Consider the following 26,683-nt stretch of genomic DNA (forward strand, 5'->3'; position numbering starts at 1 on the left):
CTGCATCTTCAGTTTCAGCAGCTGCACAGGAAATCTGCGTCTTCCTGAATGACAGGCATTATCATCACCATCTCACAGGTGGGGAAATTGAGGCTTAGAGAGGCAATAACTTGCCCCAAGTTGCACAGTGGGTATTAAATCAGGCCTGTTTGATTCCAAAGCCTTTGTGCTTAACTGAGACACAGAGTGCCTCTCCAGGGGTCTTAAACCAAGGACTGTATTTGACTAAATTTATCTTTTCAAAGGGGAGGGCTAAGAAAAGATGACACTTTCATTACTAGTTCTCCAGGGAAGAAACATTTGCTTTGAAACAAATTCTCAGTTTCCCTTTTGTATTTTCAAAACATCTTTTCTCTCTTTTAAAAATAAATAAGTAAAAGCCCCCGATGTGGACCTAACTGAACACAGAGCCTAAGGTCAGCACTGTGCCCGTCATACAGGCCAGGGCCTTCCCTGACAGGTTCTCTGGCACCTAGAGAGGGGCAAACGATGAATCAAAGAGATGACTCAAGGCTTATCCTTTGTGTTGGGGGTGTGTTTGGTTTCTGCTGAACTCCCGCATTTCTAATAATAACCCTAGGTCCTCCGATTTGTCTAGAAACAAGACTGGGAGCAAGGACTTTGATAACTTTGGTCTAATAACTAGATATGCAAAAACCTTAGAATTATGCTAGAAGAGAAGACTCTTCCACTCCAACTCAAAAAAGCAGCAGACGTGGCTAATTAAACATTTGGGGCAAACTTCAACACGCCTCAACAACAGAAGCAAGACCAGAGATTCTCACCAAGGATGTTGCTAGGACATGCTGCTATTTATATTTAATGCCTGGAAGCCAGAAGCCTACACGCCCTGCAATGACAGGAACAGTCCAGGACAGGGAAGGACTGTCCAGCCAAAAATGTCAAAAGCAGTGATGGCTGAGCATTGCTGAGACAGACCTTCACGGACATGGGTTAAAACAAGAGTTCACGTGGACATGGCTACGTTTTATCCCAGGCCTTTCAGGAACTCTAGAAGCAAGAACAGAATGAGAGGTTCTGCACATAGAAGGATGCATTCACTCAGCAACCATCCTGCATCGGCACGCCCACCATCTGTCAAGAAACAGCCACGTAGGGTCAGATTGAAGAGCAAAATAAGCCCTAGCTTCTAAGAGTCCACTATCCTTTCAGCCACCTCTTCAGAGATAAAGGTTTTGAATTAATGTGTACAATGCTTTAAACTTTCAAACTCATCCAAAAACTCGCAAAAGTGCTTTTCTTGCAGTTATATAAATATCGCCATTATTCAATGTGAAAGGTGGAAAATATAATAAAATTAAAAGTAAAATTGCTCTTCATCAAAAGGCTATGTACTAAAATAGCATTATTTATAGGATGATCTAACAAAGACCTATCAAAACAAGAGGAAAAATGTTCTGCCTCAGACCCAAATATTCTCTAACGGGGCAGCCCAGATGCATTCTTAAAACAGATTACACGCATTTATTCATTTCTTAGGAACGATTCTGCAACACTTCCGTAAACAAGCAAAGAATTTTATCTTTATCAGCTTTACCTGCTATTTGTACCGAACCATCCTCGCCCAGAAGGATATTACCAGCTTTCAAATCTCTATGAGAAAAAAAATGGAGAATGAATTGTGGCGTATAGACACTATATTACATTAATTCACCCAGGAAGATTTTAAAACACATCATATAATGCAGCTGGTTTGACATAATTACTATTTTATAAAATTAAAGTTTCATCACAGGTTTTGAAAGTTACAAGGGTCCACTGTGACTTTATAGTTTGCTCCTAGGGGGTGGTTAGGATTTAGGTAACAAATATTTTATGTGAAATCATCATCCAGCTTTACTTAAATCACTAGTGAGTAGATTCTTTAGTTTATCTTACAGAGTTAGAGATTATCCATCAACTCGCAACATCATCACTTTATTAAGAGTTAAAGCCCACTCCATGTAAAGCTGTTCTACTTCCACTTAAATTTGCCTGCGGTGCGATTCCAAATTAGTCCCATCAGCCTCGTAAACAATGGATTTGCTCAGTCTCTGCTCTGGGGAGATACTAATTATAAACACTAATTATGATATTCTATAGCACATTTCTTCACTCTATAGAAGTCTTACTATTTAAAAGAGAAAAATGATGGAGCTGACCCAGTGGCCTAGTGGTTGAGTTCGGTGCGCTCTGCTTCAGGAGCCCAGGTTCCATTCCCAGGCATGGACCTACACCACTTGGTAGCTGCCATGCTACGGCAGTGACCCACATACAAAATAGACGAAGATTGGCAACAGATGTTAACTTAGGGCAAATCTTTCTCAAGCAAAAAGAGGAAGATTGGCAACAGATATTAGCTCAGGGCCAATCTTCCTCAGTAAAAAAAAAAAGAAAGAAAGAAAAAAAGAAAAATGACAATTTATAAGTTTGATTTCTAAAGGAATATTTTTTCTAATTATTGAAATATATAGTAGATATCATTTAGTATATACCTCACTTATACAATATTAGTTTTACTAGTAAATGGTTATTTATTTGCAACTATTCCTAAAAGCCCAAGTAGTACTAACCCATTTGAAACATCAAGCACTCATATTCTATGCTGTTTGGCTATTTAAGGAAGTAGCATTTTATGTCATAAAAGAAGATGAACTTAGTGCCTCCTCCTTCCCTCTCACCTCATGTCAAAAATCATTAACCTATTACGATGTTTGGAACAGTTCTGCCTGTACTAGACGTTTAGAGATGCTATCCAGTTCGACTGAGCACACTTCAAGAGTAGTATGTTCACTGACTTCTTTAATGAGCCCACTCAGTACTTTTATATTCTGTTCTTATTTCAATGAAAGCAGATAAACCAATCCTGAGGATACCAATATAATTCATCAAAATTTATTGTCTTGTTTCTTCCTTAAGTACTTTTTTCCCATCTATTCGGCCTAAGTTAGAAATAATGTTGATACCTACCTGCGATATGTATTTCCTTAATATACTTTACAAACTAGGACTAAAGATACAAACAGCTGAATTTAAACATCTCTGCAGAAATCATACCTGTGAATCTGACCATTTCTGTGCAGATAGTCTAAGCCTTCCAAAACCTCTTTAAGAATTGTTGCTATTATCGCCTCTTCCAGAACCCCGTTCTTGTGTTCTCCTCGGTTGACGATGTATTTTATGATATCCAACATTGAACCTAAGGGGACGGACAGAAGAATTGAAAAGTTTGTGTAGACACCTTCACTACCTTTCCAGATAGGGCTCCACTACTGAGGAAATTAAACAGGAACAGCAAAACATGCTTTTTGTTCATTTAACACAAATATTCCCAAGACATACAAACAATTGCATGGCACAGGATGACCAGAAACACTACGTCCAAGTTTATAACAGCACTTTCAGTGTGAACTTAAGGAGAGGATTCTGGCTCAGGAACCAGAAGACTAGTCAGGGCCATTTCAGGATTGGTCCCTTTTCCCTAGACATACAATTGGTTACAGACTCGAAAGACGGTTCCAGATGTCTGAACTGAAAAAGAGGAACAGGAGGCCAGGAGAAAAGACAGCAGTGAACTGCTGAACACCGTCATTAACGTCTAGAGCACAGGCAGGAGCCGAGAAAAAAAGCATGCGCCTCTAGATCCTTGCTTATAACCAGAAGTCCTTCCTGTGACTTTAGGCCATCTTTATTTTCATTTACTTGATGCGTCATGTACTCACTTTTATAACAATGAAATAAATACACAGCCCGTTGTTACTATAAACAGATTAGTATCCTTGGCGCTGTGAATTCATGTTTCAACACATATTAATTAATATTCCAAATCTCTGGGTCATTTTAAAAGCTGTAATTACCTAAGGGTTCAACATTTCTGAGAAGTTAACAAATGGCTTACCTCAGGACCTGCATTTGGCTCGAGGCCCTCTGTGAGTAACTAAGAGGACTGCGTTTCCCCATGCAGTATTACTGCACCAGACCAGGCACCCACCCCTCCTGAAAAGACTGGATATGACTAAATATTAAAGAAAACAAATGCAAATCTTTTCCCCCTCAGAGAAAAACGAAACACCTCCTTACTCATTGACTCTTGGATTTTTGGATCATTTAGAAAACGAAACTCCCAAAAACATTTTATTTTTATCTTCTAAGGCTATACCATACAGGCATGTATGCATTTCTGGCCTGCTGAAAGAAAACTGAGCGAGAGTCCACATTTGCCCACATTCTCCTCACCTGTGGAAACCTGTTTAAAACCTGTTCCTCTTACCTAAAGCCCAGGGAGACTAAATTAGATTCTTTTAAAAAGACAATGAAATTTTCTATCAAGTTCTCAGGAAAGGAGATGGGATAGTCTCAAGCTTATAAAAGGCTGAGATAAAAATAAAGAGAGGAAATAAAGTCCTCAGCTTGAACAGAATATTTGGGGCTATCCAGGGCCCCAGCTCACCAAGATTTCTCGTTTCCTCAGAGTTGGTGGAACCCCACAGGAAGAGATTATGTTAAGGTCTTCTTATTGACACAGCACCAGCCACTGCAGAACCAAGCAGCAGTCCCCACATTCAACACTGCAGGCTGGCTCCAGCTAGGCTTCTTTTCTCTTTTTTTTTTTCTCCTTTTTTTCCTTCTCCTTTTTAATTAAAAATTAAAGTAGCCACTCAAGGAAACAATGACTAATAGGATTGACAAGACTGGGAACAGAAATGAACTAAGCTCTCCCAGGCTCCCCATCGAGACCTACACAAGCAGACCCAAGGCAATTACAACACATTCATCATCTCATTTCTGGGCCTCTGCTTGATCGAAGACAGCTTCTTTAAAAAAAAAGTTAAAATGCCTCCCTGATTCAGCCTTAGCTGGAACTAGGTCTGCAGATGAAAATGGGCTCGACAACAGAAATTCTGCTATGTCACTTTTGGCTCCGTCCAGGCACCATGAAATGTTCTCCTCTGTTCCTACACCATACTTCATATCAGAAAGATATACAAAGAGTGAGAGACATGGGTATGCTGAGTGGTACAAAGGAAATCACTTGGGCTTCCTAAGCTTCAATTTTCGGGGCTGTATAATGAAGGTGATAATATTTGCAGCATAGCATAGCTTTTAAGGCAACAGGTCCTACAGTCACAAATTCCCACACTAACAGTTACCATGTGTGTGGCCCTGAGCAAGCTGCTTAACTCTCTGGAGCTTTGGTGTACTTCCTGAAAAACAGGGATGGTGGCGTCAACCTGCCATTCAGAGTGTTGTCCAGATTAAATGAAATAAGGTAAGTAAATTGCATTGAACAGGACCTAGTCAGAGAGCAAGTGTCCAGTAAAGTTAACGGTTATCATTAGCATTCCTTCTCAACTAGTGATGTTAAAAGATTAAAAGAAATAAAATACAAGAATGTGAAGTTGCCTTATAAACCAAACTGTTAATGGCTTTTATAACTTCAGTGATCTGAGACTAGAGTGGGAAAGCTACTTCCCTTCCCATGTGCTAACCTAAGATGAAAATAGTGTCACTTCTGATCAACATGGCAAGCAAATAATTTAGCATGCAGAAAGTTTCTCCCCATTTCATGTGAAACAACATTTATTGAGCACCCCCAGGGTGCCAGGTTCAATGAGTTAGAAGTTCATTACACCATGCTTTCCTCATGAAGTCCACAATCTAAATCTGCACTGTCCAATACCATAGCCGCTAGCCACTTGAGGTTATTTAAATATAAGCTAATTAAAATTGAATAGAAATTCAGTCCCTTAGTAACATTAGCCACCGGTCAAGTGTTCAAGAGCCACAGTAACTAGTAGAAAGTGGAAAGCACAGCTAAAGAACATTTCCATCATCACAGAACTTTTAATAAACAGCAATGAAATAATTCATTATATTGCAATGTTAAGGACTTGAATAATATTAAAAACAAAGAGTTTAAAGAGGAAAGACTGATTAAATCTTCTGAAGAGAGGAAGGGGTGGCTGTAGAGAGGATGTAGCCTTTTAGGACTTAAGCACATGGAGAAGCAAGGATAGACATCTAGGGCAGAGGAACAGCGCAGGGAGGGCACGGAGCCATCAGATGCAGAAGGTATTCGGCGAGCCTCCCCTACACCAGGAAGGCCAGGACAGTCTAGGAAGTTCAGCCGAACTGTGAAAGGCTTTGAGTAGCCATGTGAAGGTTCCTGGACTTTGTTCTCGAAGCAAATAATAAACCAAGCAAAGCTTTTAAATACAGGAGTAAGAAGATCAAATCTAGTTTTATGCAATATGCTTGGTCACACAAAAAGGAAAAAAAAAAAACAAGCAAACAAACAATAACAAAACCCACTTACCTCCACTTAGTAATTTCATGACCAGCCAAAGTTCATCTTTAACCACAAAAGAGGTATAATAGGTCACTACGTTGGGATGGCTGCACTGACTCATGGCTTGAATTTCTTTCTATAAAAAGAGAAAAACATGCTATAACATGATGGAGTGAAAATCGGGGAGCAAAACACAAGTGAACCACAGTTGAGTATCTGGGCACCTTTCATGCTTAAAAGCATACCTCAAGGGCTGCCTAAACCATGAGTGCAAAGAAGCTACATGAGAACTAACTCTCTCACCCTCATCATCAACTCGTCAGAATTAGAAAGGCCTCTACAGGTGACCATGGACCAACCACAGAACAGAGGAACCTCAAATCGGCATCATCACCCAGATACTGTCCGACTCTGCCAGCACAGGGCCCTGCCACGACTAAGTGCCTCCCAACGGAACTGAAGGCCATGACAGAGAGAGAAAAGCCTGAGTGAGTGATTAGGAGACCTGGGTCCTGGTGCCAGCCTGAACTCTGGTGGGTCTTAGCTCCTCCCTCATCCAAAGGGCGCCAAAAAAAAAAATGTTTCTGTTTCTCAGGACTGCTGTGATAGTAAATGAGAAAATACATATGAAAATGCTACAGCATCATTTCCCAAACTATATTTCATGGTAGATATTCCATCAATGAAAAAAAAAGGCAGGGGAGTTGGCAGGTAATGTGAAATAAGCTTAGAAAATATCAGATACTGTATCCCACTCTAAGAGTCATAGGGAATATTAGTACTGTCAAGGGCTCTGAGAAGTCCTGCAGTAGATAAAGTGTCACCATTGAATCCATATTAACAATGCAGGAAGATAATGCTTTGTATGCCAAGTTTAGGCAACTGCTGTGGAGAAAAACGTTTTCTATAAAGACATAAAACAACAAAGGTTTGAAATCAAACAAATGGGCAACTTCAATAAACCACATTTTTCTGCAATAGTCAAGTTCATATCGGTTTTGGATGGTTGTTTTAACTTATTGCCAGATGACTCCTATAAAACTTCAGTCAAATACTAACCCTCAATCAAAGTTACCAGAACCACACTACTCACTCCCAAGGTGTTGTCCAAGAGCCACAAGAATAACTTAAGTCATCAAAGAAACCTCCTTTATGTTGTTATGCATTTATGATGAAAAAAAGTATATTTATGCATCCTGTAAGTATTTTCAGTAATAATAAATATCTAGTTAACTCTGAGTTTACTTAATGTTGCCCGACGAGAATATTCCAATTTGGGCTGAAATCTTTGCAGACCCAGTATTACTTAATTCTCAAATTAACAAGACCCCAGTCAGATAACTTGGCCAAAATACCATGACACGTAACATATATACATACCTTGCTTTTGACCAAGGATAAACTAAGAAAATCACTAATTTTTCTAATTTCTCTTTATTATGTAACAACACTTAACCTTCCGCATTTCCCTCATCCATTAACTGATTACAGGTTTTCTAAATCTGACACTTTTCAATTCGGCAACTCCTGTCCTTTGAACAAGATCTGAAACCTGAGGTCCAGTTTCCATCTGTTTCTAGTGTTAGGTTTTGATAGCCTAAGACACTTCTGAAGGGGAAATGGAACACTGTCCAGGCCACTCCTATTTCAAGTCACCAGCGTTTGCTCATTGTGTGGATGGCCCACTTTGAGGGCCAGCAGCATTAGGTAGGGTCCAGTTTAAGCTGATGTCCCTGTTGTTCACAGAAATCAGAATAACGCTTTTTGAAAGTATGTGTGCTCCACATGCTCACCATTTTATAGTCAACGTAAACAAATGCCTTCCTACTTTCTAACTCCAAACTTTTAAATCATTAATCGAAATGCAAATAAACAATCAATGCTCATAGGAAAGGAAAATTTTCTTCATTGAAGCAAAGTTGGAACAGAGTCTGGAAAAACATGTTTTTTAGCCCTTTGCATTTAGATGGCTGGAATCACTTCCTATCTAGAGCATCAGGTTCTCAGACATCATAGTGAGCAAACTGGTGTGTGTGTGTGTGTGTGTGTGTGTGTGTGTGTGTATGTGTGCATGATAGAGAGAGAGAGAGAAACTCTTTTAGAAAATCTATGGATATAACTTACCAAATTCTATCCCTCTGAAGTTTTGGGTCTTAGAGGTACCAGTTGGACATTTAAAGGTCCTGAGGATTTAAAGAAAAAAAAGGGGGACACAGATACCATCCCTACTAATACAACTCCAGGTGCAGTGTGAGGGTACATCAAAGAGGAGGTGGGGGACCTAGGAGTGGACTGGCGTCAGTCTGACCACTCAGCCCCATTCAGCTTCCAAGTAGCATCATTGCTCTCTTCACCACTTGGCAAGGGGGCCCCTATCCCCACTCCTACGCCATCCATTTTACTGCCCGGCCTTTCCACACAGCAGAGCCTCTAATGCTTAAAGACACAATGAAACCTGCCTTAGGAAAAAACACCAGTCACTCCGCCTTGGGATATGACCTGTGCTATTATTGAACCCCCATAATAAGTAATATTTCCACAAACAGGGTAGAAATACACTTAAAGAAAGAAGAACTAGGTGTTCTACCTACCTATCCAACACTTATTTTAGTTTATATATAGACTTTTTATTTAGTTGCCTTCTAGAGAGGTACAAAATTTATTCATTTTGTACCTGTTAGCATAGTTTGGCTATGGTCTGAATGTTTGTGCCTCCCCAAAATGCATGTGTTGAAACCCTAACCTATAAGTGGATGGTATTAGGAGGCAGGTCTTTGGGAGGTGATTAGGTTACGAGGGTGGAACCCTCATGAATGAGATTAGTGCCCCTATGAAAGAGATCCCAGAGGGCTAGCTCGCCCCTTCTGCTACGCGAAGTAGTGAGGAGTGTGCAGTCTGGAAGACCGCCACCAGCTGACCACGCCGGCACCCTGATCTCAGACTTCCATCCTCCAGAACTATAAGGAATAAATTTCTGTTGTTTGTAAGCCACCTAGACTATGGTATTTTGTTACAGTAGCCCAAACATATATTTTTTATATTTTATATTTTGAAAACTATAAATATTTCTTGAATCAAACAGCATTTCCACAGAACTACCCCTTCCATTTCTTTTCAAAAGAGTGATGATGGTTGCTACTTGAATCCTTCCTTGGTAAGTCTATCAACAAATTATCCTAACTTTTCCCAATGCCCTAACTTCACTCATACGGGTAGGCAAAGCCATTTATTCTTTTTTTCTTTTTTTCCTTTTTCTCCCCAAAGCCCCCCGGTACATAGTTATATATTCTTCGTTGTGGGTCCTTCTAGTTGTGGCATGTGGGACGCCGCCTCAGCGTGGTTTTATGAGCAGTGCCATGTCCACGCCCAGAATTCGAACTGACGAAACACTGAGTGGCCTGCAGCGGAGCACGCGAACTTAACCACTCAACCACGGGGCCAGCCCCAAAGCCATTTATTCTTAAACATATTCATTTGTTCCTGTCCCTAAACATGACAAAAGGATTGCCCAAAGATGAATAAATGGACATGATAAAAAAACCTCTTTATCCAATTCTTCCTAGAGAATGAATAGGTTCTAATACTCTATTCCCCGTAATTAGGACATAATCCATGTAAGAAGTGGGATCTAGAGCAGTGCTTCTCAAACTTGAATGTGCACAGAGATCAACTGCGGACCTTGTGAAAATGCATATTCTGATCTGGAAGCCTGGGGTGAGGCCTGAGATTCTGCACTTCCAACTGATACCGATGCTTCAAGTCAGGAACCCAGACTTTGAGTGGCAATGCAGTAGAAGGCAGACAGAGAGGCACTCAGGAGGAGAGACTGTGAAAGGAAAGAGCACAGAGGGCCGCAATGAAGGGGATGAGGTTAGAAGGCCTGAGTAGGAGAGCAGGCCCAGCGGCACCACCTAGCTGAGTCTGACCTTAAGAAAGGGGTAGGAAGCAAAGTTGGAAATACGGGAGACTGTAGTGTTTGTGTTCTGAATTTCACAACTATGGGAAACGGTAAAAAAAAAAAAAAAAAAAAAACCCAAGGGGAGAAAAAAACATGAGGTCAAAGTTGGAAGAACTCACAGAACTCTGAAATCCAGGCAACACATTTGCCAAAACTATAGTCAAGGAATATAACACAGTGGCTCCCTTGGAAGTCTAGTGAAATAAGACCCAGACATGTCATCCAGCGCCAAACCAGGCTATGGCACAGTAGTTAATCTTCCCTGTGGCTTAAAGAGCTGGATCTCCTCATGCAGCTTCATCTGAAACACATCACAAGTGAAATTTCACAAGAGTGGGAAAACCAACCCAAACGGGGGAGCAAGTAAAAAGCCTTTCCATCTGCTAAGACTGAAGTGGCAGCCACAGCAGCATCCCTCTGCTGGGAGCAACGCAGGCGGAAGACAGATCAGAGGGACTCCCACACACCGCTGCTGCACCAGCCCAGCCAAATTCACCAAACAAGGGCATGATCTAGGCCTCTCATATGGGACAAATGAGGTTTGGTGGGGGATACGAAAAACACAGAATACCCTACCCTGAAAATATGATGGGTTGGGTGGAAAACAACAAAAACCTGGGAAAATGCAAAAAAAAAAAACTGTTTAAATATTCATGAGGGATTTTCTAGTACTACTATGTAGCATTTGTGCCCCCCCCCAAAAAATCATTACTTCTATAAATAGTACTGAGGACAAGCAGGCACTCTGATTAACAGGGATGTGACCCACAACGAGCCACAGAGAGAAGGGCTATACTGTAAGACACAGCTGGCTTTGCAGCTTGGCTATGCCACTGACCAGCTGGATCACCTGGGCAGGTTATCCACTGTCTTCGAGCCTCAGTCTCTCTAAAAGGAGCTTAATAATGCCATCTACAGAGGATTGTCATGAAATATGTGAAATGAGATCTATAAAACTCCTAGCTGAACGCCCAGCACATAACACAAATGTTAAAAGTCTCAGTTCTTCCTTTGCATGTAAGCATACCCACATTGATCACTGATCTCAAGGGTCCCAAGTTCCTAACTAAGCCTCAAAGGTAAAGACAGACCCTGGCAGCAGCACCCACCTTCTCCTACAGAAACATTACCTACCGTGCTCTGCCTGCTCTGCTGCCTCAGGGAGTGTCCCAGAACGCATGTATAGGTCACCGGGCTATGAATTTTCAGCTTCATTCCTGAATCTACATTGTCCCTACCTGTGTTTTTCCTAATTCTGTCACCCTGTGTTTAATTTATCACCTTGCCATACTTCAGGCACCCTGGTATGCTGCCTCAAAGCCTTCTGGAATAAGGAGCCTAAACATATACTTATGCAAGGGGTTCAGAACAAAGAGAAATAAAAAAGAGTTTGAAGATATAAGAATGAGGAAAAGGCTAAAGCCTAGTTTTTCTTGTCCCAAAGACCCCGAGATTCACAAAGCACTAAAAGGAAAGATTTCCTTACTGAAAGGGAACAGTTTAAATGGATTCTGAATTCGAAATATGAAACTATACTTAAACAAATTAGCATATTTTCACAACTTATGTAAATCCTAAATAAATCCTTCTTTATCTGGTATTGGTGGCAAAATATCCAACTCAGGCTTAGTTAAGAAATCAAACCTACTCAAGCTCCAACATCATGTGCAGCTAAATCAGAGGAGACGCTGTTTCTAACTTTATTCCAAAGCAACAGTTCTCAACCTTGGCTGTGCACTCAAATCGCCTGGGGAGCTTTAAAAAATACCAGTGCCTGGATCCCAGCCCCAGGGACGCTGATTTAGATTGGTTTAGGATACAGCCTGGGAAGGAAAATTTTCAAAAGCTCCCAGGTGATTCTAATGTGCAGCCAAGGTTGAGAACCACTGCTTTCAAGCCAAGCATGGAGAGGCATTATTCTTTCAGAGAAATGCTGAGAGAAACATCTAGCTCCCAGACACATTTCCACACTGCAACTTAATCTAAGAAGGAAAAAGTATAAATGATCTACAAATACTATCAAATGAAACATACACTTCCAAATGCAAGATATAACCAAATACGTCTTTCAAATGCATGCAACACCCTCCAAGCATTTAAAGAATTCCTTAAAGGACATGACGGTAACTGGTAAATAAAAACTCTTTTCAGAAAGTCGTTCTCCAGCTCTCACTTCCATAACATCGGCATCATTAGGAAGGCTCACCTAACCAATCTTCATAAATAACCCAATACTTTAGGTAGCATAATATTTTTAAAAAGAAAAAAAAATTAATGATTTCAAAAGTCAGACAAGAAATGGAAGAAAAAGATTGACAAAGCTCTTATAAGAGCAGTGAATTTTCCTAGACTCTCATTTTCAATCATGAAAAATGTCACTGTGATTCTTTTTAATTATAAAAAGTTACATACCACATATGCAGCAAACTCTTGCCTCTTTTAGAATAAGAGTATCAATAGGAAAATCCTACTCAAGGAAGAGTAAGTCAAATATTCTGACTTGTACCACCTACAAAAGAATCAACGAATGTCCCTTGCCAATTGGTTTTGTAGTTATTTTCATAGGATTTCATATCTGTGTTTATCCAAGTACAGTCCAATTAAAGGCAGGATTAGAACTGGGAAAAGTCTAGATATTTTGAAGACAGGGAACCATTTTTTAAAAATTAGGAAAAGGGAAGCATGAATTCTGTGATAGCCTTAATCAGTGTTTGTTCAGAAGTATTTAAAACTAGAGAGAGCAGCTATAAAAGGTAAAGTGTCCTGGGAGTCGGTGGTCTGGAAAATCCCTCAAAATCGGCAGGGAAATCACAATGGGTAAATGTCTAGGGTTCTGCCAGGAACAATCCTCTTGCAAAAGTGGCAGAAACCTTGCCTAACACTCTCCAAACTTCTCCCTGAGTACTTCAGAGTCTTTCTTTTTCAGCAGCAGCCTAATTAATTGTGTAAATAACCAAACCGAAATAAGAAAGAAGATAACGTAGGAAAGAACAAAAGTATGTGTCTCAACCCAAGCAACGACCTACTCCAGAAGTCTGTGAGGGTGGCAAAAGTGAGATGAAAAAAAATAAATAAATAAGACGTAACTGAAGTTGTACTGAATTTGGGAATGTTTTACTCATTTTTTCCTACTGTGAAAATGAGTATGTGCTGGGTCTCTTTGTTACTGAGCCCATGCAAGTCCAGAAATATAAGTGTCCTTGCAACATTAATTTCTGCTTACTTTTTGAAAAAAGAAAATGAGATGTTAAACATTTTAGCAAGCCATTTCTAGCAAATATGTAAGAACACTTAAAAATAAATTCAATTAGTATATTTAATTATCTGAATCAACTATGAGATAACTCTTAAATTTGGTGTTCCAGAAACGAAAATTTTCTCCAACCAAATCATACATATTCCTAAGCTAATGTAACTTTGGAGCTGTAAAAATAAATTAGTTTTGCATAGATATGGTATTTATTCTCTAATTTGTTAAAAATATATGTCCTCAAAATATCCAAAAATTTCCCATTTCTAATCCTGCCCTCAATTGGACTATACTTGGGCAAATACAAACACCAAGTCATATGAATATAATTACAAAACTAAGTGGCAAGGGACAAATGAGAGTACAAAATTTAATGTGTGAGACCTGAAATGCTCAAAATAGTACCACATTCAGTGAAGTAGGCTTGCATTTTAATGCCATCCCCTACAAGAAACAGCCAAATGCAATTTGTTACCACATATGATGAGGAATGAGCTGGGATATGAATAATTAATTCACTAATTAGAAAATTCTTCAGTTCAAAAAGAATGGAAAAATACTTTCATACAATAAAAAAAACCACACATTACAGCTTCCAGCTTTTTAAGCTGATGTCCTCAAACAAGAATAATTTTTTTCTACAATAAACAAGATTTGCAAAACTATCAACATAATTACAGAGATTAGGTAAAACAGTGATTAGGTAAAACAGTGCAAAAGGGGGTTTTTAAATTTTTTTAAATCTCAATTAAAAGGAAAAGAAACACTTCTGCCTAGAGGAACTGCTCAGAGGTCCGCAAACGTCTAATCTAATTTTAAAAAGATGAAAGAAGCCTGTGTCAGATAATGCTTAGGGGATAACTAAAGTCTTCTCTCAAATGACCATTAGGCAAAGTGAATATCTGGAGCTCTGTCCTCCAAAATAATCTACAAATCATAGCTAATTCATGCCTCTGAAGAGAAGGAAGGGAGAGAGGGGAGAGGCAGGTAAAATCTATGAATTTACAGTGGATTTTTATTGTTACGCCACAATACCGGAGTGACTTGACTCTAAATTATAAAGCATAATTTGCTAGTAATTAGTGTTTTTGTTCAAGTGATTTTTCAAAAGCAATTTCGTTAAAGGAATTAATTTTTAAATACAAAGAATCATAGAACTCTGGTCATGATAATAAATCTTTGCCATCAAGTATGACTCCTTATTGAACCAACAGGGAGACTGAGGATCAGAGGTGAAACCAATTGGGCCAAAGTCGCTAATCCTAGTGAAGCGCGCAGGCCCTGTGAGCCAGGGAGCTCTTTTCCCTCCACCACAAGTTTCAGCACTCATCACTTTTGTGTAGCCACTGCTTTTTGAAATGACTTTGCTCACATTTGTCAGTCATCGCAAGCTAAAATATTTTAACGATCATTATACATTATTTCATAATCTAATCGCTTAACTAGATAGTCTCTTTCTTTCATTTCTTTCTCTTTAAAGAAATAAGCACTTTGCCTGGCCCCAGGGCCATGATTTCTCCTTTACACACAGTTCTCCCACCGCTAGGAATTCAACTGTAAGCTAGGACGGCACTGATGAATGGGAAGGAATAAGAAAATGCTACTCAGTTTTCTGTGACCAGCTACCAAAAACAGACTGAAAATAGGAGAACGCAAGTCTAGAGGAAAAAATTGAGAAGGATACAGATTACAGTCTAAAAATCAGAAAGTCAAGTACGGTGATGAACCACAATGTTCATCAAGCCTTGCGTAAAAAGAAGGGAGAGTAGCCTGAAGCGTGGAAAAAGTGGGTTTTAGGATAAATAAAAGGAAGGACCATTCACATTTATGAAATCCATTGTCACCTGGTGATGGAGACTAAAAAGACAGATGACTTCAGAAGAAGCAGATTAATTCTTCAGTCATGTAATAGATTTTAAGGGAAGCCAAGTGTGCCCTCAAGTAGCATCCCTAACCTTTGAGGTTGACCACAAACCGGAGAACCAAGCTCTCTCACAAAACCTCAAGGCCATCTTCACATAGAATATATTAGTCTGCAGGACAGTGGGTCAGACTCATTTGGCAAGTCTTAAATTCCTATTGGAAAGCAAGAACTGCCTCAATGGACTACACATCAGAGAACCTAGCAATCTGCTAAACCATTTCTAGACAAACAGAGGAAAAGGTGCAGAAAGATACCCCTAGCTCAAAAAACCTCATCAATCCAACACAAAAATGAAGAGACTCCTTTACTAGTTCAAGCGCTCCCCATGGAACATGAACTCTCTTTGTTTTCCCATCACCTAAGTCAGTGCCTAGCATCTAGTGGGTTTAATAATTATGGAGTTAACAAGTTCTGCTCCAAAACTACAAATATCTCCAAGAGGGTGTTAAACTAATTATAATCAATCATTCACATCTCTGTAGAATTAACAAATACGGGGTTAACAACTAATACAGGATTAACAAATCTCAGAAATTATCAAAGCATTTAAGTTGGGATGGTCAGGAAGAGAGAACAGACCAGTAACACCCCCTTAGCTCCTCAAAAATTAACCACCAACATCATCATACCTAGAGAGATTAAGATATAGTTAAAGGCCAAAGTCTAAAACATACGTGCAAATTTAACAGCATGCATAGAAAATAATTAGTTAAGATGAATTAAATGCCATTCATGTGATGCCAAGGAAGATATTTATTCTAGGGTATTCTAATCTAATTGCTATCAAAATAAAATGAATTTTCAGTAAGCACCTACCTTTGTTCTCCCATATATACACCCAAAACTCATCCTTTTTATGGGCCTAAACACAATGCAGGAACTCATTAAGTATTCACCAAGCTAATTAATGTATATTAGACATGAAACCAAATTATCTTTGAGGAATATGACAATGCCCATTTTAACAGTATGAATTTTATTTAAATTACCAATTATTTAGCACCAATGAGCTCATCTAACATTTTTTTTCTTCTCTTCATTCTCAGAGAAGCTGGCACTGGAATTAACACTTTGCTCGAGAAATCATGAAATCACTTGAATCTTTCTTCAGCAAAACCTGGAACAAACTCATGATCGGAGGAAAATCTACTAATAGCCTCCAACACACAAAGAAGCACAGTCCACGGCCAGTTGTCCAAAGCTGTTCTGTGCCATCAGATCTGACCTCTGTGTGTAAATGCCACCTTACTATGGGAGTCGGGGTATAGCGGGTAGAGACAGGGCAAAAAGTAGGGGGTGGGAAGTGACACAGTTTCAGCAGGGGAGGCCAGTGTTCCAACAGCCAGCAAATAGTTGATAATTGTGACTTCTATGACATAACACTCTCACAAGATAAGGATTCCAGTAACCATTGTTTCTTGTAAGAACAATGGCTTCCAGTTAACACATGGCGCAGTTTGTGAAACGATGCAGAGCACTGACCTGTATATAACACACACACACATGGAATTAAAGGATTATTAGGATACCGGATGTCCAAACACTGCCAAACTGTGAACCCACAGAGATAATAAAAGTGTGAGCAACAGCAGTATTAGAAATGGAAAGGATTACAGCAACTTTGCTCCACACAATCTCACGTACCAAAAGCTAGGCCAAAAGACCAGGCAACACTGGGTGGCCTATACTGTGAGTTCCATTTCTTTTTGTTTGTAAAGGACCTGAGAGTAGGACATCCTAAAGAACCACAGCCATTCCCATCTCTAGGCATACCAAGACATCAAAAATTCGACGGTTCAAGATTAAGGAAAGATCAAAGCAATAAATCAATATACATTTTAAATGAAAAATAGATAACTATGCATATATTCTATAGTCCATTAATACAACATGGGCATTAAGGAGGAAAAGAAGAATGAGAGAAATAAATCAACTGCTAATAAGCAATCTCATAAATCCCAAGACCTCAGATTGACAGAGCCAAGCACAAAGTCATAAAGCACATGTCCTTGCACCGACAGTTCTGCCTAAATTACAGCACCTCCAAATGACACTGCTGTGCTTCCTGGTCCCAGGGAAACAGAAGAAAGAGCCTAGAAAAACAGTCTCCCTGCTGACCTCCACTTGGGCCCTTACACAGCTACCATCACTGGCAGCAGAGTGCTGATAAAAAGCCAGCAGAGGGAAAACATAGAGGCTTTGGGCAACTGCAGGCTTGGTAAAGACCAGAGACCACAGCATGGGCCCAGAAAGCTGGTTCCAGAACTGTCAGACTCAAGTACACACAAGCTTTATACATATTCTGTACATATAAATATTCTCCTAGTGGCGAAATGATGGCTGTGAGACCTCCAACAAAGCACCACAATCAAATACAACTATCATGGGGAAATTCTTCAGTGATATTTCCAAACACTACAAAAGTTTAAATCTATACTCCAAATCTTAAAAAAAAAAAAAAAATTAATGTATTCTTAGTATAGCCACAGAATTCGAGGTCTCCTAAAGGGATCTCAGAGATCTTCCAATTCAACTCTCTTTTAAATAGGGCAGAGCTGTTAGGTAATTTGATTAGAGTTAAAAAAACAAGCTAGTGGCAGAAGCAGGACCCAACTCTCCCCACAGTTTGTTCAGTGCCTTTTCCACTCAGGGAAAGTGACCTTGAAAACTGGTCAGATGACAAAGGCATGATTTTATTGGTCACCACAATAGCAAGCAACAGAAGTGTGCAATCATAATATCAGTAAGAACAAAGCACAGCAGAGATTTTGAAGAGGGTAAAAGCCTTAAATTTATGCAAATTTTGGGGGGGGAAATTAACATTAACTTGAGGAAGCCCTTACTTTCATCTGAGTTTTAGAAGGCAGTCTGTTATTTCATTCCCCGTGAAATCTACGCCCTGTGTAGCCTAATTTAAAACGTAAGGCCAAACAGATCTGGAAAAGTACAGCTTTACCCTTGTACTTAATTTATACTATAGCGTACTGTAATTAAGCCTGAAATAAAAGCTATATTCTGAGTAAAGACAAAAAGCCCTTGTTAATGGCATTCCATTCCCAATGTAGAACGTAACAAAGCCTTCTTCATCTGGAGCCAACTGTCATTATACTTTGTAGCTTGTATGGAGCTATTGGACTAATATTTGCACTGGGATTAGAGTTGGGATAACCAATCAGTTAACTCCTCCACTGCAGTTTTCTATTATCCTCAAATAAATGGCCAAAAGGAAAAAAAGAAAATTGGCAAGCAGAACGACAACTATATTTATGAGATTAAACTCTGAAACCCTTCACAGTTTGCTGGGCAACTAATAACCATTTGCCAAGCAGTTTATTTAATAATGAGTCAGTTAAGCCAAAAGCAAATGTTCCTTCAACCGTCCAACGCTACCTCAGTCATATCCACACTGACAAGCTCCAATTATTTTGCAATGTACTTCATTTAGAATAAGAGGCACAAGTTGCCATGAACGAAAAACTATTCTTATTAGCCAAATACAAGTTACCCTGAAATATTTTGAATAACTGAAATTTGTAGGTGATTTTGCAATTTATGAAAACCAAAATGACCAACAAATTGTTTGGGGAATAATTCCTCTCTGTGTCATGATTCTAGACTGAGGGCCGGAAGCTCGCCATCCAACGCTGCGCTCAGTGTCACAGGATCTTAGGTCATTTGAGTCTGTTCCCTTGTTTTATAAAATAGAGTTTCAACACTGCGACCATGCCCATCGGGGGCTTATGAGGACCGAACAAAATACTGTTTGTCGAAACAAAGTGAGCTGGATTCTATACAACACAATTAGAAGCTACAGTATAATCAATCAGGGGAGGAAAAAGCCGTGTGGGCTGCTTTCCAAGAAATTCGTGCATCAAAATAGGAGATAACACCAAGTTGCCTTTGCTCTCTCCTCTCCCCGCCTCTCCCACCCATTTCCACACATGCTTAAGTTAAGAAAAGCAACCAGCTGGTATCCCCTTCGCTTTACTTACTAATAGTTCATCCATACTGGTCTGGCATTTTTCCAAGTTGATCCGCTTTATTGCTACACGTTCTTGCCTGGGTTTGCAGAGAGCAGCCTGAACCACAGCAGTAGCTCCACTGCCTGAAACGAAATAAAAACATTAGCTCTCAAATGGTGAAGTCTGGTTGCTATTTGTGACCCCCTTCACAAATAAATATCCACTTTTTTTTAAAGTCTTCTATTCAAGGTATTCAAAACATTACCATTTGACATCTTTTTAAAGAGTTTAAGTCCGAAAATAATTATCTGGAGGAGAAAAAGGAAAAACTGGTCTTTTCTAGAAGATACAAAGACAGAATCTGCACTCCAGAGGCTTACAGTCCAGGAAGGTGGCCCACGTCAAAAGAGCCTGTTGGAATTCAGTGTGTTTACTACCAACCAGAACAAGGCTGAAAAAGTGACTGGTCTGAGGTCACAGGGGCGAGGGACACGGGCTTCTAAGCACAGCCCTGCATGGAAGCCATTAGCCTCCTCAGATCCTGATATTTTCTAACTTCAGTGCCTTTAAAACATCTCAAGCTCTTCTTCCACTTCAGCCCAAACCAAACCACTTCAGCCTGAGCCACTTCAGGGCCTCCACACGATGCTGCGACAACTTATCTGCTCTGAGCACTCTCTGAGCTTATTTCTTCAGAGTTGGCTCTACAATTAGAAGGACAGGAATCAAGCCGAGTATTCTCATGTTGAAAGCACGACTTTCAAGGATGCCAAGCGAAATGATGCAAATGTGTAATTACAAAAGCTCTCAGCGTTCATATGAATTTCCTATTTCTAAGGTTTCATGATCATTAGCTAATGCACTCAAACTCCTAGGAGACAGTCGTGTCATTATCCATATTTTATAAGAGCAAAATGTAGACACGGAATGATTTGTGGTAGAGCACAAAGAGCTCCTAATCGTATTTATATTCCATAGGGGCAAAAAGACCTCTAGGTTAAGGCATCTCAATTCTGCAAAGAATACCAAAATCTCATTCTAATCACATAAATCCTCTACCACTGAAAGACTGCCAATGAGAGAAACAGCCTGTGCTCGGGACTGTGCAAAAGGGGGCCAGATGTGATAGTGACCTTTCTCCTTAAAGTTTTCTTTGGGTACTACTTCCCAAATGAGTCACCAAATATCGTGGGGGGTGGGGGAGGGGCATCTTTTGGCAATAAAGAAGAGAGAACAGTATTAGCTTTCCTTATATATGTCATAGAAAGACATGACATTTCTACTGCAAATCAAGGCTGACCCACCCCAAAGAAGTACCCAAATGGGTGTCTTTCCAGCTAAAGTTCTGTTCTTTCTTCTTCCCTGTGGCCTCATCATCAGCCTAGCCCCCTGACCTGGTGACCCAAGCAGATCACCCTAATGCTCCAAACACAGGTCTCCAACTTCAAGACTCAAGTTCCAGGGAAGTCCCACTGTGTTCACTGGGGAAGAATATCCACATACTGACCACCCACTGAATTGTAGGCACTTTACTCATATAATTCGCATTATAAGCCTGTTTCTTTTTTTTATTATTGGCCTCGACTTATATGTGAGAAAACTGCGACTCGGAAAACTTGCCCACACAGCTAAGTACCTGAGCTGAGATCCGAGTCAGGTCTGCCAGACTCTAAGGTCTGTGCTTTTTTCTATTTCTCACAAGCCAGAGCACACTCGTCCCTTCCTCACTTGTTTTGGTCTTGCTACGAAAATACTTTCTTCTGTCCTACGTGGTTAAAGAAAGAAGAAACAACCTACAGGGAAGGTTCAAGTGAGCCTCACTCTAGAGTTCAGTTCGAGGAGAGGGTATTGTCAGAGGTTGTTTAAAAGGGCCTTCCTCTCCCTAATCTCACTGCTTGCTCCGTCAGCTGCTACTCTAAATCCCATGGGTTGGCCTCCCTGCCCCTGCAGATCACAGCATAGTGGGTTCAATCCAGAATGCTCCAGATACCAGAGCCAAACACTACAAAGAGTCCCGCTGATAGCAAAGTGTATTTTCCAGTCAAGGTCTCCAGAACAAGAGACTACCACTGAAGGGAGGTGCAGAGAAAAGTGATAAGTAGCTAGTTAGCACTGGGCCTGGCACCCAACAGAGAAATCAACAAACATCATTAGCTACCTGCCGATGGGAAGTCACTCTCAGCCCCATGTGCAGTAAATCTCCCTCCAATCCCAACCCACCCCCAGCCTTAATCCGCATCCCAGAACATTCTCAAATCAGGGGAACTGAAACAGGAAAGATGAAAACAAATTCTCAGGAAGGATAAGACAAGCGCATGTAACATGGGGCTCCCTCTCATAGTCAGATAATTCCCTGACTATAAAAATCTCCTGACTTCCACAGACACATGAAAGAATATGGACACAAATGAGAATTCTGAAAAGGGGGAGAGAATGGTGGGGAAAGTGTTTTATTAGAGCTATACAACCAGAGAATTGTTATTGCTTTACAACTACAGCTGACTAAAGAACAACTGGCAGCTTCTCATCTCTAGAGAGAATAAATTTGAAGCTTCTTGACATGAGATTACTGCCAGAGCATGAATGAAGTTAACCACTCACTGGACAGTTTGGGAAACTCCACTTCGAATCCAAAGATTTCCTTCAACTATAACAAAGATCAAGAACAACATTAAAGTTACAGGGAGGCTTAAAGACCATCCAGTTCAACCCCTGCTTTATGGATGAGGAAGGGCAGGGAAGAGAGCTCTCACCAGAAACCAAATTGGCCAGCACCTTGATCTGGACTTCCCAGCCTCCAAAACTTTGAGAAACAAATCTCTGTGGTTTAAGGCACCACTCTATGGTATTTTGTTATGGCGGCTTGAGCTGACTAAGACAAAAGGCTTTCATTGTCTGTTCTAAGTCATTCTCCCACTGTTACCTATGGTCAATTATGCCATACAAATTAAAAGTTCTCAAAAACTTCCTAATTAATTCAACAGCAACAAGAGTCAACATTCAACTGAAGGGCCTCTGCTAGGCCACTGTAGTTCCCAAGTGTTAGGTTAGTAAGACACTTGAAAAGGAGATGAGACAGGGATTCTATCCAACCCTGCAACTGAGTCCCTCTGTGACACTGGGCCTAATTTCTCTCTAAACCTCCATTTCCTTAACGGGCATAATAAAATCTACCGGGAAGGCTTAATAACATAACATACTTCACATGCTTGAAAAACATCAACTTAAGAAATGTTAGGCTTTCTCTCTGGGACTCATTTCTCCACCTGTAACATGAAGGAGGTAGACGATATCTGTAGTTGATGTAGCACCAAAAGGAGAAGAGAGAGGGCAAAGTAGCTCCAGGTCAGGGTTGTTTTATTTTGCTTACCAGGAAGATCCAGTTGGTTTATAAGGGGGAAGAGGATGGCTAAGTGGAAAACCAGAAGACTAAATGATTTTTAAGGTCTGATACACCCTGATAAGTCTAAAATATAAGATTAACCCAGAGAATTCAGGAACAGCTATGAACTATATTCTATAGCTAAACTTCTCATTGATAATGTACTTTGATATCTAACCTAAAGAAATGATTTTAAAAGATCTTTGTCCATCCAGATTGTATGAGTTCATATCCCAGCCCTGCCACACACTAACTGCTTGTCCTTGGAGAACTTCCATGACTTCTCCATGCCTCAATTTCTTCATTTGTAAGATGGAGATCATACCACCGAGCTCAAACGGTGGCTGTGAGGATCAAATGAGCTAATACATGGAAAGCCCTTGGAACCGTGCCTAGCATATAGGAAGCACTAATTAAATCTTAGCTAGTATTACTCCTCAGGGAAATCCCTCTAGGTCAACTGGTGTCCTGCCAATTTGTCATTTTAGTGCTACGTAATATTTCATGATGTTAATGTACCATTATTTATTCAGCCCATCCTCTACAGATGAGTATTCTCTTTATTTCCAGTTTTCCCCCAAGACAAATAAGGGAGCAACAAACATCTGGTACTTTTAAAAAATACATACTAATCCATAAGAACTTTTCTTTATGTTAAAATTAGGATTTGGTCAATCACCCAGTAATTCCTTTCCATAAATGTCAGAATTTTAAAAAGGTATTACGTTAGCCTCTGACGTGAATGGTGGCCAGCGGAAGGAAATTCTGTCATCACATCCTACTTAAATGAGCACCAAGCCAAAATTTTAACAAGAGTTTGCCCATCTCTTAGCATATAAAAGGGCTCCTTAATTATGCTTACCTATCCTTTCTCAGTGAACAGAGTCCAGAGTTGTATCAGGAGCTCTTTTGAGATGCACTGACTGATGGTGTGTAATAAAGAAACAAATGGCTTTGGTCCAGCTGATGATTTCCTCCAGTTCTCTTTACCCAATGTACTCTGTTGTGCTCTACGTACATCGTGTGTCCAACCTCAAAGCTCATAAGGCCAATCAGGTCACGTGAGGACCGGAAGCTGGCCAGGGTATGAATGGACACACACGTGAGCTCTGCAGGGGCACAGCTGCCACCCGCCTCTGTCCACTGTCACCCTGTGAGATCACTGACCTAGTATGGCAAGATTGTGATTTCTGCAGAAAAACTGAAAATTCAGAATTTGGTGCAAGATCTCCTAATATCATAAGGTTGCAATTTATTTAAATACAAAAGCATTGTGAGCCACATAAAAGCTTGTCGTAGGCTGTACTTTGGCTCCCTGCGTTACTACTATTTGGCTTCCAAGGTGTACCCTTCCTTACCTGATGGTCCAAATTCAAAATTATTTATTAGATTACACATCTGAAGATGACTTGTCTCTACATCAAAAATGGTCACATTTCCTATGGTTCAATATAATATGAGAATGTACTCAGGACACTGGCCCAAATTGATTTACAACATGTCACCATGTTGCCATCCACCTCATCCTACTATTTGCACAAAGAGAAAGCTATCAGGGCCCTTCGCCTGTCATTTGGTGCATTCTAGGTGAAAGGAACAGGCGCACGGTAAACTTGCAAGTCAAACACAAAGAACAGAAACAATGAGACAGGTGTTACGTGCAATTTGCTATACGGATTTCTTTACAAAACAGATGCTACCACTGGCCTGTCTGGATAAATGGTACACAGACGGTGTGTATACACCAGGCCGGGCACAGCACGGTCATGTTTCTTAAGGCAGTCACAAACACATGACCCTCCTCAGCGACCTGGTTTGTGTAACAGCCAAGCTGACTGAGTTATGTCCTTCTGCTTCTGTCAAAAGAACCAGAGAGCAGAGCCTCCATCTGGGGTTGTCGGAGCAGGTTTAGAGTTTACTATAAAAGATAATAAAGACCAGGGTGGGGTAGAGAAACGGCCGCTCAGCGAACGTACTGACATTTCACCACCGAACTGGATACACTACCTTACCTGGGAAAGCCTGGCTTGTTAAAACCTTTAGAGGTCACGGACCTCACCAAAGAAAAGCAGCGCTTGTGTGTAACTCAGCGAGCACCATCTGATAATACCACAGAAAAATAAAAAGTAGCCTGAGGGTCTGATCATAAGAGAGATAGAGGGAAACTGGTGTATGGAATCAAATTGGAATGAATGTCAGCAAACTCATCTTGGACCTCAAGCTACATCTAAAGCAACAATTAAAAAAAAACAACTCTATAGCACACTTACTAAACTCAGAAGGTCTGTGGACTGGGATTATCTAACATAAAGAAAATCAATAATCAAAATTACTATGAGGGGAGACAGGTAAATTATAGGCACCTGGTTAAAGACGAGTGGTATATATAGGATAAGGAGCTGTTAAGTATCGGACTCTGTTTCCATCTAATTCAATTCAACTCCTAGACATTGTTTTCTTAATGATACACACTAGACTAAAAAAATCACTCTGTAAATATGATTACTTGCCAGTTAAAAAGAAGTTCACAATTAGTCCAAAGAGCACTCAGAGGTTAGACCCCCTAAAGCTGAAACTGTATTCTAGGATTCCAGTTCTAATGTTGACACTGACCAACACAAAACTTAGAGTAAAACATATAACCTCTCTGTCAGTGAATGTGCACTTATTTTTTAAGAAAAACACCATCCCATATTGAAGGGGGGGGTGGTGACAACCTAGCCCCAAGGATTGGCTATGAACCATTCGAGATGCTGCCTTCTTGAACAACCCCAAACAGGGTTAGTCACTTCCTCTCTGCTCCCAAGGACTCAGGACAGCCTCATCCTAGCACTCACAGGCTTACTGGGGGGTGTCCCTCAGCCTTATTACTCCTAGAATCAGCCCTTCACCTGAGGCCCTTGCCTGGAACGCAGGAGGCCCTCACTAAGTGTTTGCTAAGTGAATGAAACTCTCGTCAACCCATCCCTGGGGAGGCCACCTGTAGACAGAGGAGGTGAAGCTGTGTTCGAAGCTGGGTCTACACTTAGAGAAGACTACGCCCTGGTAAGCTATAGAACCTAGAAGCAGGGAGAAGAGTACTTTTCCTCAACATGCTATCTCTGGACAGCTCATTGCGTGTGTTCTAAGCGGGTAGTTGTTGGTGGATGTGGCAGTTAACTTCAAGGAATGAGCCTGGGGAGGCTGTCTGCCTGAAGGCATTTCTGATTTACAGAACATCCGTTTCAATTCTGGCGTCAAGTGTCACAGGAAAGCTTTTACGGAAGAGAAATGTTCCACCAGAACAGGTTGGGAACATCAATTTTTAAAATTGAATCCCCTGGCCACTGCTCAGCATGTAGGAGCCACACAAAATGAGGCAGGCTAAAATAAAGCAGGGCCTTCAATGATTCCACTTGAGTATAAAGAGGTGATAGAAAACATCTAACAACATGAGGAGGTGACAGACAGGAGCCGATGACAACCCTCCAAATCCATCTCAGTGGACACTGCATCACGCCCTGGACTGCAGGAGGGACACATTCCTACAGAGCAAATCTGATTTTTATATTCAGTAAAAGGTCACTTTCAAGTCCTTGCCCCCTGCAAACTCAAAGCCCCGTGATTTGGCAGGATTGAAAAACTTCCTGTTCTGCTCTGAGGGGGTAGTCCAACCCCTCCCAGCAAAACCCACTCATTTTACTGATTAAATCAACCAAAAAGAAGCCAACATTCCACAAAGAAACATCCACTGCTATTCACAGAGATAAAAAGATACGCCCACTGGCAAAGGCCAAAAGACACAAGTGTTTGGTTCCAGGACAATATTCTAACCTGGTGTGGTGTTGGTCTCCGATTCCTTAATGCTCCAACCTTAAGCCACCTGGAAATGGGAAGGGCTCTAAAAGCAAAAAGAAGAGCCAGAATCTCCTTTGAGGT

The 26,683-nt window shown here is 40.5% G+C and overlaps 1 protein-coding gene across 2 annotated transcripts in view; it reads right to left on the reverse strand.

Annotated features, from left to right (window-relative positions):
* The window catches only part of STK39 (serine/threonine kinase 39), a 277,406-nt gene that overhangs the window by 202,404 nt on the left and 48,319 nt on the right, over nt 1-26,683 (reverse strand). For both annotated transcript variants that reach the window (XM_044768762.2, XM_044768759.2), the window contains exons 2-5: nt 19,414-19,526; nt 6,317-6,425; nt 3,058-3,199; nt 1,559-1,614 (exon numbers count right to left, since the gene is read on the reverse strand). In XM_044768762.2, coding sequence (XP_044624697.1) covers nt 1,559-1,614; nt 3,058-3,199; nt 6,317-6,425; nt 19,414-19,526 — 420 coding nt within the window. The remainder of the gene's footprint in view (nt 1-1,558; nt 1,615-3,057; nt 3,200-6,316; nt 6,426-19,413; nt 19,527-26,683) is intronic.

Source organism: Equus asinus, chromosome 4 (genome assembly GCF_041296235.1).
Source record: "Equus asinus isolate D_3611 breed Donkey chromosome 4, EquAss-T2T_v2, whole genome shotgun sequence".
In the NCBI taxonomy this organism is placed as follows: Eukaryota; Metazoa; Chordata; class Mammalia; order Perissodactyla; family Equidae; genus Equus; species Equus asinus.